Here is a 15,150-nt window from a genome sequence, read left to right as displayed (position 1 = left end):
TGCACAAACAAAACTCCAGGAGCTGTCAATCAGAATTTTGTTTGAGAAGAGACTGCCAGACTAGGCTCTGCACAGAAGCAAAAATAGCAGCAGCAAAGAAAGACTACAGATGGCTCTGAGTAGCTACCAGCAAACCAAAACATTTCAGCTTCACTTGTGCTGAATTTGCATTTTTGCAAACACAAAACCTTTTCTTGTATTTGGGCAAAATTTGCTTATTTGCTAGGAATAGCATTCTCTGTGCCTCCTGGTGGTGTGTAATCTCTAAAGAATAACAAGGCACTTGCATGTCCCAAGATGCACAAAACATTTCCTTTTCAAATATTTTTATACCTAAATCAGAGCTGTATAAAACCGTCAACAATAACCATCCCTTCCAGTCATTTGACATGCTATTTCAACACCAGTTCTATGATGCTCAGAAGTATTTCTTGCCCTTCTTTTATTTGCATATAAAATTTTAGAAATGGTTTCATGATGCCACTTGCACATCTTCAAAAATCCGCAACAGCAGCATCAGCGCTTGCACATCTGCCTGCCGTTGCATGGATCACTCGCTGCTCACAGAGGCTGCTGCTGCAGCAGGGCTAAAGCTCACTGAAGAAGCTGAAACTAAAGGGGGGAAACTTGTGCAACCCAGCTGTCCCAGGAATAAACCAGCAGGGAAATGAGAAAGCTGGTGTTTGTCACAAACTTTACAATTCCCCATAGATTTTTTTCTCAGCCATCTGTTCCACGTAAACCAACACTTGGCTGAGTTATGATGGACCTGTGTAAGTCGTGCAGAAATAAGATTCCTTTATGCATCAGGTCTGTTTCAGGTCACATAGCTGACATAAGAAATGGGTTATTACAGGGGGAAAAAATCCCACAACATGACAACTGAATATCAGTAGCCTCTTGAATATCAGCCCCAGCACTCAGGAGGGCGCAGGGACCAGATCTCATGCACCTTCTCCCATGAATGTGACAGTGAGGGAATGCTTAGCTGAGAAAGGACTGCCAGGAAATATCAGGATCTCAATGCAGAGTAGGATTCTCAGGAGAAAACCTGCTTCTGCAGGCCCAGGACAACTTCAGGCTCCCCTAAACACTACGTACCCAGGTAGTGCCAGAGTGAGATGCAGCACGGTGAACTGAAGCCCCTGCTGACAATGATCCATGCATTTTTCATAGCACAGTATAAACATCTTATAAATAAAGTCAGCTCTCGCTGAGCACTGATATTCCCTCAGCTAAACCATCTAAACCCTGGACTGATGCTCACTTCACCGAGGCTGTCAATGCATGTTAATTCACAGCCACACAGGTTTATTGGCACGTAGTGCCCTCTGCTGATTCACAGCACTGGTACACCTCACACCCCCTGTTCTCTCAGTTTAAAATCACAGGAATGTCATTCACACAAAGCTCTGCAACTGTAAGACCCCAAGCTGTGACAAGGAAAATCAGAAACAGAAAAGCATCACTTCAGCCTGTAACTCTGTACCTGTCTCAGATCCTGTTTCTTATCTGCTGCTTTCTCTGAAACTATAATTTTGGTTTGGTTTTTTGAGGGGTGCTTTTTGGTTTTGTTTTGGTTTTTTTGGGGGGAGTTTGTTTGCTGGTTTTGGGTGTGTGTGTTTGTTGGTTTTTGGTTCATTGGTTGGGGGTGCTTTTTGTTTTCAATTCATAACATCTAACAAGATATTTTTGAGACTAAGCCTCTTGTATAATCATAATCCTCAATTAAAAAATGGCAAGTAGCTGGACCAAAATGAGAGAGATTTTACAGCCTACTTAGAAACTGTAACAGAGCTGAGCTTCATTAAAGCTCCCTTCATTGCAAAACTGTTCAGGATTTCAAATGCTTGGCTGGTTACTATACTGACAGATACTCTAAAGGTAAAAAGATCTGTAGGTTAGTAAATATAATTGCAGCAGAAAAAAAACCCCAACATATAACTGATGGTGCAAAGCTAGAACATTTAGACATGCCAAAATGTCCTCCAAATATATTTCAATATTTAGAGTTCATCAGCTGTGGATGCGAACATGTCTTGAGAATTTCATTAAGAAAACTAATTCCATTTTAAGTGTTGCAGAGCCAGACACAGTGGCTTGAAATGCATTCTGATAAGGAAAGGAGTTAATTTGGAACAACTTGTTTCTGTTGTATTATGGAAATAAAGTTCATCTTCACCCTGCTGCACTGATCATGCAATCTGTTAAATACTTGTCATCCTTAAAATAAGCAGAATTAGAGAAACACTACCAAAGTGGTATAGAAAGTGAAACAGGATCTTGAGGATCTGCTCTGAATTTAAAGTCTATGCATAACTACATATATACATAACTATTTGTTCCAATCAGGTCTGAAAATAATTAACCAACTCTCCTTCCTACTATACTGAGATTTTTTTTGTTGTTTTCAGACACAAAAAAACACCTTTAGAAAAATAAAGTATCTTATGAAGCACAGATTTACAGAGACTTTGTTTCTAAACAGTCTTTGATACTGGGCTTGCATGTGGCTTTCAAACTTGAATTAAATCAGTCAACAAAACATATAAAATCAGTTGAAAACTTTTCAAAATTTCTAGAATTAGTCTTAAAAAAAAATCTTCTTTCCCTTCTAAAAAGCAGATAAATGGGGCAAAAATAAATGAAAACAAAAAGAAAAGTGAAGCTTCATTTGAAAGAAAGCCTTCAAAAGAGCATCTGCCCACAGTATAACTGAGTAGACATGCTGTCCCACAACCAGAACACTGGGTTTACACAGAACATGACTTTGGGGTCACTAAAAATATGAAAACTTACATAAAATTTTACAGACATGTGAAACCCAGTATGCTCAGCCAGTTGTTCCAGTATTAAATATACATTTCTCTAACTCTGTTTTCCTGTAGACATTAATCATCCTCTCAAGGGAAACAAAAATCAGTTCTACAATCAGATGCAACTGAAGCTTTTCTGCCAGCAGCCTCAATTAAATAATCTAGGTAGGAGCACAAGTCCTTTTCCTTGTCTCCTCACAAACAGACTGTGGAGTCTGGGAAAGCTAAGACTCAGGAAGATATTTTCCCCTCAAATTTAATTAAGAAATGCATACTTTATTCACAGTTCATTTTTTCTTACTGCTTTCATCCTTATGTTACCATTAGGTCACAACTTCCAGCCTTCCATTCAATATTCTTCCATCAATAAACATCCTTTGCAAGACCTTGCTTTACAGCTCCCCTTGACAGAGATCACTTTGCAGATTCGCTGTCCATAATTGCTTCTTTTAAACTGCTGTAATACAAATATCTATATTTTAATTTTAAAAGTCCTAATTAGGAAATTTCTTCTTGCAAATACTGCCAACTGGCTGGCACAGAGAAAAGAGAAGATGCCCCTCTATTTACAGGGCAGGTCCAGTGAGACCAAACAAGTCCAGCTTTTCCTCTAGTCCTGCCAAAGCTGCTCTTCATTCTCCATCTGGAGGATATCCCCTTCTGGGGGTCTGGAAGATGCTTTCACCAACCTGAGCCTGGTCAACCTCAGACTCACTTTTGAAGCTACAAATGAGTGTGATCATGACACAGCATCTTGTGGCAGGAATGTCTGCATCCTCATCTCCAGTAAAGAGTTAAAATAACACAGATCTGTGTTCCAGTAAAGACATGTGAAACTATCCAGGCCCTGCAGAAATTTAAGTGTCTTTGAATTTACTTGGCTCCTCTTTCAATACACAGATTCCCAGCTTCTTCAACATTCAGATGTCTTCTTCTTAGTACCCCAAATTCTTGTTTACAAATTGTCAGCAAAAAGGGAAGAAAATAAAGGACACAGGGCTATTTCACCTCACTTAAACTGATAGCTACTGAGAGTCTCACAGTCTTTCTCTGACTGCACTCTAATTGAGATATACAAAGAACAATGAAAGCACTTTTATCTAGTCATTCAAAATCCATTTAAGCAGTTATGTTCTATACTACAGACTATGCCAGAGACACTGCCCTTAGACTTGCAGGTGAAAAGCTTAAATAAATCATACTGCTTAGCTTCAGTGCATATATCACAGGTATCACAGAAGAAACACCACTAAATTCTGTAGCTTTAGATACAGCAGTCACTTATCCAGCTGCTAATTGAATCCCAATACAAGGCAACCATCATATTTCTAATTCATGAACGAGACCACTTGCAAACTGCATTTTAATAAGCACAATAGTGATGAAAATGAATGACACCCAAGAGGGCTGTAAAATTTTGTTCTGCATGTCTGCTGTAGATCAGTAGTTAACCTGGCAAAATCAGTGCAGATTTGGGTTAAATGCACTGTGTGCATAGGATTAAATATTCACCTTCATGAGGTGCTGCAGGCAGGGCTCACGTCATCACTCTCCCCAGAGCTGTCAATTATTCACCCTTGTATGAAGGTGGTGCCAAATTTCACGTGGGCATGAGATGCATTCAGACACCTCCAGCCAGCACTGCTGGCAGAGGGATGAGCATGAGGAAACCCCATCCTCTTACTGGGGATTTAACTGAGGTAACGATGTGGTGGCAAGCTGCTGTCAAGAACTTATCCAGTGACTGGGGAGGGGATGCTTCATGTCTCCCCCAGCATCCTAACCTGAAAGACCCCCAGGATAGGTGCCATGGCAATGGGGCCTTTTTGGTGCTAAAGAACCAAGTCCACTATAACCACATGAGGAATGTTTCAGGTGCAACAGGCTGTGAAAATAGCCAGCTATATCAGCCAGCTGCTAGTGTTGCTGTGGGATCTCGGTCTCTTCAGGGCTGAGCCCTTCTGGGATACCCTCTCAAAGGGGAGTTTCCCTTATTTCAGTTCTGTTTCAGAAAGGATACTCCAAAAGGCTCGTTAGCTTCTTGTTTCTCGTGTTTATTAATATATAATTAAAAGACTTGGCAGGTCTTCCCCAGACTTTCTGCACAAGTTTACCTACCACAGCTTTGGCTCAAGCTGGCTCATATGGCACGAAATGGCTCTGAACTATGCAGTCTCTTTATCTTTATACTAATAAATTATTAAACTAAATTATTTTAATCTAATTAACAATAGACACATATATTATTTTTCTTAGTGACCCAATGACCCAACACCTGTGTGCTGCACTGTGGAATTCTCTATCCAATCACCTATTACTACCCAAAAACCTCTAGAAGAAGATGAAGAAGAAAGGAGGAAAAGAGACAACACCTTAAATCCTCTATCTTGTCTTCTGTTTTCTAAACTAGCTTATACTCTAAACTTTAACTTTTTTACCCAGTGACTTAAGAAAACTTTCTAATCTACACATTTACACTTTTAGCTTTTCTATTTAATTTTAACAGTTATTTTCATGGTGCTATATGAAATTCAGTGTTTTCCTGGATGTCAGAGCTAGGTATCAGAGACAAGGGCACAGTCTATGCCTCAGACTCCAACAGTTAGCACTATCCACAGCCTGCCCTGAGACAAGTGTTTCTACCATCTTTTATAATAAGGAATTTCCAGGAAGCATCAATGGTATTATCCCATAAAAAGATCTGGTAGAAAATAGGATCAGAGGACGTAGATTTGGCACCGCAGCTGGACAAAGTGTGGATCATCCTCACAGTACACGAAGGAATTGTGTAAAAACATTCATTGGGCAAACCATTCATATAAAGAAATGTTTCCTCACAGAGACTGAGGATGGCAGAGCAAACCAGTTCCCTAGTTATCTTGGACAATGAACCTGCAGTACAACAGAAGATGTGGTAAATTTGTGTTTTAAAAGGCAGAAAGTTGGCATGGCTAATGAGACTCCACAGAAGTGAAGCACAACTTGAATTAACAAGGAAAATTTGTTAATTAAACCTTCACAATAATTGGCATGCTTTCATATTTCAGTCTTTCCAGGGACTGTTACATGGTAAAAATTACCTGCACTATATGCTCTTAGCTTTGCTTTTTGAAAGACAAAAGCTGTCATTTTGGTGAGGAAAATAAACACCACTAGTCAAAAGTTTCAAATTTGCATATCTAAGGTAGGACCCTGAATCCTCTGCTGGGCAGCTAAGACGCTATCTTAATTTTAGAATAATTTTTACAGATTTTACGTCTGCCTACCAGTCCAGTGGGAGAATTGTTAGGAGATGATGACTTCTCAGCTCAGCTTTTGCTTCTTAAAACTGGATTTATGAACCTAATTTCAGCTAGGCTATGGAAAAATCAATGGTGTTCAGGCAGCAATTTGCCTACCAAATACTACTTACAGAGCTATACTAATTTTCTCACTAAGGCTGATGAACCGGTATTTACAAAAATGAAAAGAACATACTAATCTCTTTTCAAAGACCATGAAAAAGGCTGCTTAACAAGTGGAGGGAAAAGAAAAAAAAATGTAGGGCAAGAAACATAATTTTGACTTTCTGTGAAGATATCACACGCAATATAAAACCAAAAATAATCTCACAATGGAACCTGGCATTAAAGAAAGATTAAAGGAGAAAAGAACCATGCAACCCAATCAAGTTGGTAACACCTAATTAGCAGAGACCCACCCAGAGATCAACAAAATGCATTCTTTTCATTTTGTAGTACAAAGAAGCTGCATACATTACTTGTATTAAAAAGCCGCTAAAATGAATTTAATTAACTATGAAAGGCTTGATTTTGCCTTTGGGTGTAAGTTAAAGCAGAGGCTGATTTTACAAGATGCACTGTGATGCCTGATTTCTGTGCAGCAAAAGAAGAATTAAAACCTTTAGGTTTCATTGCCTCTCTGGGCTCAGATAATTTTGTGGTCCAGAATTTAATTACATTTGGCCACAGTCACCAAGCTTGGGTCAGTGAGTGAATTCATATTCACACAGGGGACACAGCCCTTTGTGTACTTTGAATCTATGACTTGGGAGCACTGCCTAGATTTCAAGGAGCACACAAGCACTGTACATTTTCAGAGAAACCATGGACAAGCCACATGGCTCAGAAACCCGTGAGGAATGTGTTGAAGATACATGAAATGCTGAAGATTTGGCCACAAGACAGTGGATATGTTTATTCTATAGTGCTCACATGCCAATTATGTAACTGAGTAATCTTTCAACTGTGTTAATGTTTCCCCACAATTGTATAAACACAGAAGAAAAGTGGAAATAAAATATTTTAAATGAATGAAATTGGGAAATGCAAAGGATGTGCTACTGTCTGTGGAATTATCTCTTCTCTTTAAGCCTTGTTTGGCTACCAGGGAGTTCTGGCACACAGTTCTCTCCCTCCTCTCTTCAGGAACTCCTACAGGCAATAGAGCCTACAAACTGTCTCCATACAACCTTTAGGCTCTGAGCACAGCTTGGGAGTACTCAGCCAGCAGCTGGAATCTCTGTCCTTGGAGACTTTCAACACTTGGCTGGGAACAACCCCAAAAAACTGTGATTTCTGGCAGTACTTTGGAATGCCACCATGCTTGGACAGCAGGTTGGCCTGACAAGTTGGGCATCCTGACTGGCCATATCAAGTGTTTCCCCCTGTGACATGACCTCCTATCACTGCTGGGGAGATTTGAAGGCCAAATACTGTGAACAGAAAATTTGGCTTTGAAGATGATGGCAGAGGCACACAAATCAGAGCAGTGTGGATGTATCCATTAGTTCTACCACAGAAATGGTAAATACAGACAGTCACCATATCAAATCACTGAGAGAACACTGTTCTTTTTCATAACAATTGAGTGGAAAAAATAATGGAAAACATGACAGGACATCTTTTTGTTTTTTCACAATCTGTAAATGTCTTCTTTAACATTTGATCAAACACCAACTACAAATATTTTGCCAGCCATTGCACAATGGTTTTTCCTAATGAAAATGGCTTTTCCATAATGAAACCCAGAGTTAACTTCCTTGGGTCTAACCAGGAAAGTTTCCTTTCTGTACAAATGCAACACTGGTCTATATCAGGAAAGGAGAAAGGATGCTCTTTTGGAGAATGACTACTGAGAATATGTGGGTTTTTTTAACAGCTTTGCCATAGCTGTTCTATTTCAGACCATGAACAGATCCCTCAGATCTGCCTCCACAAGACTGTCTGGTTCCCAGAGCCTTTTGCAGTTACTATTTTGCTACTCTGCATGTTAAGTCTCCCCATCAGCAAAACCAGACAAAACCTCTCACATTTCTTTCCATCAGCATAATTGTCACTGGTTTAGGAAGCCCATCCTGAGAGACTTTCAGCCTGCTTGGAGATACATCCAGGACAGCTGAAAGGTATTTTCAGACACCTTGGGCAGTGCATATCAGAGCTGACCTGCACAGAAGAGTCACAGTTGCACCATTCATAAACTAGGAAATTTTTTGAGAGCTTTCAATTAAGTGGTGAGGCCTGAACCAAGGCATGGGCTAACGGGATGTTCCCACAGGGCACACACATCAATGTGTGTGCTTGTCATAATTTGTACTAGTATAGCAATTTGTTGGTGATGTCATTATCAACATAATTATTTTTATAACCAACAAACTCAGATGCTGCATACTCAAACAAGTATTATTTGAGTTTGCATACTCAAACAGGTATTCGCCACTGCAGGAAGAGTGGAAAACAAGGAGAAAGGACATCACTACAATGTTCATGTTTACAGCAGCAGCTTGAGAGTGTCTCTTACCTTGACATGGTGTATCAGGTGCTCAATTTCATTCACTTTGTACGTCTCTATTCCCAACTCTTTAGAGAGCCGCAGGAGACGGTTCTGTGTTGGCCCCACGTAAGCCCCTCCAAGGTCCACGTATTTAACTTGCTTATTCTGGTGTTTCACACACAACACACACAAAAGGGAAGGAAAAAAAAAAAACCAAAACCAAAAGGGATAAGCCATTTATAAATAGCACACAAGTTAAAAGAGCAATACAGAGGAATGAAATGAAAATTAAATAAAATACTCCCAGAGCATTTTGGCTAAGATTCTTCTCCCCATGGAAAACAAACTGTTTGGTAGAGTTCTGGTGTGGTGATTACTGAGTTCATAACTAGCATATTGATTACAATTTGGAGTTCATAACCAGAATAGGTGACCCACTGTTACATTACAGCCTTAGAAAGAGGAAAGAGCCTAGCTGGCAGAGAGAGGAGAGTCAGAGACATCTGTGCAGCTCTTGCTCAGCCAAGCATCTCAGCAATGAGCAGTTTAGAAATCTCCTTCCTAGGAAGCAGCGCAGGCAAGGTTTTCTAATGGGCAGAGTGAGAGGGGTGTCCCACACCAAGACAGAGCAGAAGAAGGGAGTGAAGGGAGACAGGGTGGTTCTAGCTCCCAAGCAGCCCTGACACTCCTCTGCCCTACACCATGGGCACGTCACAGTTCAGCTCAAGATTTTACAGCATGGTTGGTGTTTCTTCCACAGAGATTTACGCAGTGTCTTTCCCTAGGAAATGATTTTGAAACTTAGCTCATCACATTTTCCTTCCCAGCTGGGTGACTCCAGAGCCCAAAGACCACAGAAATATTATGTGCCTACCATCATGCCAGTCTTTCCCTACTCTTACTGGTACAACATCAGGAAATTTCCCACCTGCTGGTACTCTGGAAGTTTTCCCCCATATGGCACACACTGTAAGCATGAATATGTAGTATATAAATGGCACTGGGGATAATTACCCTTATGGTGAAGGTTCTTCCACCAACTCTGTCATTGGCTTCAAGCAACACCACATTCAAGCCTGACTCAGTCAGTAGCTTGGCTGCTGAAAGACCTAAAAGATAAAAAAGAAAAGCAATTAAAGAATACTGCTGTATATGTGCTGCACAGCTTTTGTGACTTGATAGGTAAACACTCTCATAGCTGTCCATCCAAATCCTGAATTTTTTATTCAAACACTGCCAGAGTGGTGAGGTCATGGAATTAAAACCCCCAAAACCCAATAATCATTAAGTGCAACTGAAGCCACCTAATTAAACAGTTTGTTGTCCAGTTTTACATGTGCTGAGCAAGTTTTGCACCACATGCTCAGGAATCCTGATGCATCAGCCAGCACTTGTTACAATGGTCACCCAGCCAGGCAGAGAAATTACAAACTTTATTGTTTTTAAACAGAACACTGTCCTCCCAAACATTTCATTTTTTATAACCCCAACAACAACCAAAAAAAGGAAGAATATTATTAGGACTGTCCTAAATTAGTCAAGTTTTCCTGACACTTGTTCTATGTCTCTGTTTTCCAGTTCTGAGTATTTTAAAATACTGTAGCAGAGTTCCCAAACATCAGGTCACAGGTTTCATCTCCAGAAGAACACGTGGTCTGACTAAGAAGAGACAGAAAGTGCAGCTGTGTGTGACAAGAAGAATTAAAAGTATGGCTAAGTCTACCCCAAAATATTGCTTTGTTCCTCATCCATTTTTTAATACATTTTATTTCCATCTTGCATCTCTTGAAGCTGAGACATCCAAGTGAAGGAACAGTAAAAACAGTCGAGGCAATATCTCTTTTTGGTTGTGATGTCATAGATCCTCACACTGTGGAAAATATCAGTGTCAAGCCCTGTCAAGCTGCTGTGGGAATGAAGGGAACTAGAAAGGGTGCACACGGAGGGAATCCAGCCCACAACCTCTCAACTTCCTAAGATCATCTCTGCCTTTTACTTCAGCACACAAACTGAGATTTAAATAAACCGAGGTGCTTACTTTGGCCACATGTGAATTTCTAGTAGGGCAAGAGTTATATTCTAGCAGGTTGTATCATCCTTTTGAACCAACAGGATGTGTTGAATAAAGTTCAGCAAGAGGCCAGGCTGGAAGCCACACTCATACATCATAATTTATCTATCCTTTCTGGCTCCCTACCTTGTTACCATGAGAATGCAATCAGCTCCCTCTGTGTGTCCTAGTACATGCAGTTTTTGAGTTGTCAGCCAAGCAGATTGTTCCAAGCAGAAAGCAGCCGTGAAAGAAATGGCAAAAAGCACTGACAGCAAAAACAGATGGTCCAAGATAACATGGCAGGACTGAATGAAATGAAAATGAAGAAAATATAGCAGTCCTGGGGAGAGGCTACAGAACATTCTGGTCACCAACTCCTGGACTGGGAACAGGAGAACCCAACCCTGCTCCTAGCCCTGTAGTGAAACTGCTGCAATGTGCTGCAGTTAAGCTCTTTCTTTCCCCATCTGAAAAAAAAAAAAAAAAAAAAGAAAAAAGAAAAAGAAAGGAAAAGAATGTTGCAATAGTGTCAACCTATCTATCTAAAGAATTTGACATTTTCTGAAGACAAGCTGCAGATGTTTCCATTAAAACATCATACCCCCCTGCCTTTTTTTTTTTTTTCTTTCCTAGTTTCGTGGGCTTACTTATCTTTTTCACATAAATGCTGGTGAAAAAAACAGTAATGAAACTGATAAAGGTCTTTCCGTACTTCCTGCTGAGGAAATTATATTGCAAAAACATCTGGCTGGATCTGTGGTCATGACTACACTCAAAAACATTTGAAGATACCAAGGAAGAACATAATGTAGAAGCAGCCATGGTATATAAACATGGACAACCCCTCCAAACAACTTGCAAAGAGAGATTGGCTCCTGGAGGAAAATTAAGCAACAAAACTCCTAAATAAATCTGACTTATCTTTTAAAGAAAAAAGAAGTTACTCCTCAGAAAAGACAAATATTTCATCAGTTGGGAGAGAATCAATAGCAGTTATTAATAATTTACAGAATGAATGCATAAACTGAAGGCTGTTGTCATTGAAGGTCTCTGCTGGCTTTTCATGCTAACAGGTATTGAGTAATCAATTAATAGCATTCAGTTACCAACACTGATTAAGGGATATGAGATTTGACTTTCTTTATTAAAATCTAATGAATAAACATTTCAGTGCAGCTGGGAACAAAGGCAGTTTATTCCCAGGAGCTGAACCAACAGAGAAGTTTGTGAAAAGATAACTATCTGATTCCACTGAAACGCAGCTGATTCGCAGCCCAGGCACCACCTCCTTGTTTCCTCCTGCACTCTCCATCCACCTGATTGCACCTACCATTTATTGCCCACTGTTTATTTTGGGGCATGTGCCACCTTTCTCCCACCCCCTGCCACATTCACACATGGGCCTGTTAAAGATGGACAAGATTTTACTCTTTCCTGAAGCAAAAACAAAAAACCAAAACAGTGTTGAGGGAAGGATCAGGCTTGTTAATATCTCACTGGCCCATCCATGCTCATTCTCCAGCAGATCTGATCTCTGCAGGGGGAGGAATTGTGTCCTTGGGGCTTGGAAGATGCAGTCTGCAGGGTTCCCAAACTAAGCATCACCAAGGACTAAGCATCAGTTCAAGGGCTGGTGGTCCCCCCTTCCTCTCAGCCACATCACAGCTCCGCTCTGGTCCCAGGTTTGCCGCAGAAATCATCACAAACAAGTAACAGGAAAAAGATGGAAGAAGCAAAGGCAGAGGCTCAGGAGGTCAGAGGGCACAGCAAAGGACAAGAGTCGGTGTCTTAGCACACACAGAACAGGATAACTCAAGGCTGCTGGTGACAGATACCACATTACAGTGCAAATGTCAGGTGGGAATGTTGCTGGATTTGGTATCTCACACACTGGGAATCACAGTACTGCCACACCACTCCATACCTGTTCCTGGAGCTGCAGCCAAGGCCCCAAATGGGCTCCTGGACTGTCAGTATAATAACAGTGAGGGGACTGGGTGATGTGGAGGGACAGCTCTGAGCCAAAGTGGTACAAGGGCAGGTAAGGCACTGGGAGCAGCAACAAAAGCATATTAAGATGGAAATGAACACTAGAATGTGAATATTGGGGCATGAGGTTGAGGTTTGCCCTTCACAAACTAACAACTGCTGCAGCAAACCCCACAAACCACAACCTTGTTTCTGGACAAGAGTCAGAGTGATCTCTCTGTGCCCCAATTGCTGCAGACAGAGCACACATGACACCTGCAAAGAAAATCAGTCACACATGATATAAGGTCTCCTCTTGCGAAGTTTAACCCTTCACACGTTTCACATTCCATCACTGCCTCTGGCTTACCTGCCACTCTAACACCTCACTAACAAAAGGCAGATCTTTGAAATTGCCCCCATTCCCCACAGACAAGGCAAAAAGCTGCATTCAAATGCAAAAGCCATCCAAAACTGTGACTTATGATATTATTGCTCCTATTTCATGCACAGTGTTTTGTCACTCAGAGGCAGCTTTCCCTCTACCCCAGGAGCACGTCAGTAGAATCAGATCTGAACTGCAATATAAGGGCTCAGACAGTTTTGCCACCACTTCACAGAAGACAGAAATTGGGTCCAGTTTCCAGCGCAGGTCAGCTTTCTCCAAGGGGCTGCAGAGAGCCATATATAAATATATAGAGAGGGATACAGCAGAAAACAAACAGTTAAGCAGCCTCACCTGCAGTTCTACTTAAAGAACCAATAGGCAGATAATTAATGCAAACAACAAAGAAGCAAAGATGAGTATCTGAAGCCCCCAACTGAAAATACCACCGGGTTTGGAGGATGCTTAACCGGGCAAGCCTCCATCTGTTACCATGGCAACCTGGTACCCAACGGCAGCCACCCGGAGATCCTGGTGGGAGATTGCCTCCCCCAGAATCTTAGAATGCAAGTTCAAGTCACGAAAATCATTTCTTTCCCCATCGTGAAGTATTCTGCATTCACACAGATTGGGCTCAAATGTAATCATCACAGTAATTATTTCATCTTCAGCTCCAACTTATTTCTTTCTTGTTTGATGTCTCTGTACCTACTAAACACCTTAAATTGCACCATTTCACTAAACAGCTTCATTACAGCCTCACTTCCTAACATCAGCAGTTTTCTTATCCTGAGAGAAAATTTATATTTTTATTTATATTTTTAATTTATTTTTTTTTTAACAGAAAATCTTAAATATTTATGCTAGGGAAAAATCCAAACTGCTATTTCATAGAATCATAGAATCATTAAGCTTGGAAATATCTTCAAGATCACTGAGTCAAATCTTTATTATATATGTTTATAAGTCTCATTTTTCATCTGACCTCCATGTGCTTTACAATGTGGCCCTATGATCAAATATATTTGACTAAAGAGTACTTTAGAGTATATCTTCTAAAAAAAAACTGATTGAAATTTAGTAACATCATTCTATTCTACCTGGAATCAGCAATTTTACTGAAACGCCCTTTCATCTTAGCATTTCAACAAAAAGAAACATTAGAAAGGACATGACTGGAAGTCACACCTCCAAAAAGCTGTAAATTTCTGAAGGTGTTCCTATTGTACTTTCTCTGTACTATTCATTACCTTACCATGTTCCTCCATATTTATTATCTCCTTTCTAGGAAAAAAAATTGCTTCTCTCATTTATATAATTACAAAAGTCATCTACAAATTCTAGATTTTAATTCATGGAGGGAGCAAAGAAAATTCTAAACCACAGGGGTTCAATTAACAGCTTCTAAAATGGCTGGCACAAAAAAAAAATTGTTCACTTTATCTAAAAATTCCTCCCTTTGACTAAAATTGTACATTGAGGAGGAAGAAATGCTGCCATTGTGCTGTATTAACTTGCAGGTCTTAATGCAGAACTTCCTTCAGTTCACGGAATTTGCCAACATTTTCCTCCCTGTATTTATTTTGACACAAAAGATATGTTTGCAAATGTTTATTTATATTTTTTTTTTCATGGCTGTCAGCCTGTTCAGCCACATCTAAATCAATGAGTCTGCAGAGATGTGGGGGAGCAGATGCTGCTTTACAGAGCCAGTGGGCAGAGCAGCCTTGGTGCAGCCCAGGGCAAACACAGCACCAGGCTCAGCGTGAGGATGTGTCCCAGACTGCACCTTGGAAATGGGATAACACTCAGCCTGCAGAGCAAGCACCATCCTCTGCCCCAGGGCTCATGGAGAAATTGTGGGATGCAGAAATATTTCACAAGACTGACTGCAAAAAAAGGAAACATTTCGCCATAGATTATATGTAGACAAGACTTCAGGTTAAGGTAAATGAACTCAAGTATTTTTAACTGAATTATTAAATTATTGAACAAATGGATTCCATGGATATTTAACACACTGAAGCTGTTATTTTAATAATCTTTGTATTCTTCTTCTTGATATTAAGTCTCATTTTAACCAGAGAGGCTATGGATTTAACTTCTTAATTTAAGGGATGAGTCTCAAAAGAAAAGAGAAAAAAAAAAAAAACAAA

The 15,150-nt window shown here is 40.3% G+C and overlaps 1 protein-coding gene across 3 annotated transcripts in view; it reads right to left on the bottom strand.

Moving 5' to 3' along the window:
• MAOB (monoamine oxidase B) overlaps positions 1-15,150 on the bottom strand; it is a 50,681-nt gene that overhangs the window by 23,400 nt on the left and 12,131 nt on the right. For all 3 annotated transcript variants that reach the window (XM_088051432.1, XM_088051433.1, XM_005526504.3), the window contains exons 2-3: positions 9,603-9,697; positions 8,616-8,753 (exon numbers count right to left, since the gene is read on the bottom strand). In XM_088051432.1, the coding sequence (XP_087907558.1) occupies positions 8,616-8,753; positions 9,603-9,697 (233 nt within the window). The remainder of the gene's footprint in view (positions 1-8,615; positions 8,754-9,602; positions 9,698-15,150) is intronic.

The sequence above is a fragment of the Pseudopodoces humilis genome, chromosome 2 (genome assembly GCF_049639895.1).
Source record: "Pseudopodoces humilis isolate 2021_Gansu_Grassland_sample_001 chromosome 2, ASM4963989v1, whole genome shotgun sequence".
NCBI classification, from domain to species: Eukaryota; Metazoa; Chordata; class Aves; order Passeriformes; family Paridae; genus Pseudopodoces; species Pseudopodoces humilis.
Note: the sequence above shows the minus strand (reverse complement) of the source record. Positions and strands in the feature narration are given on the sequence as shown.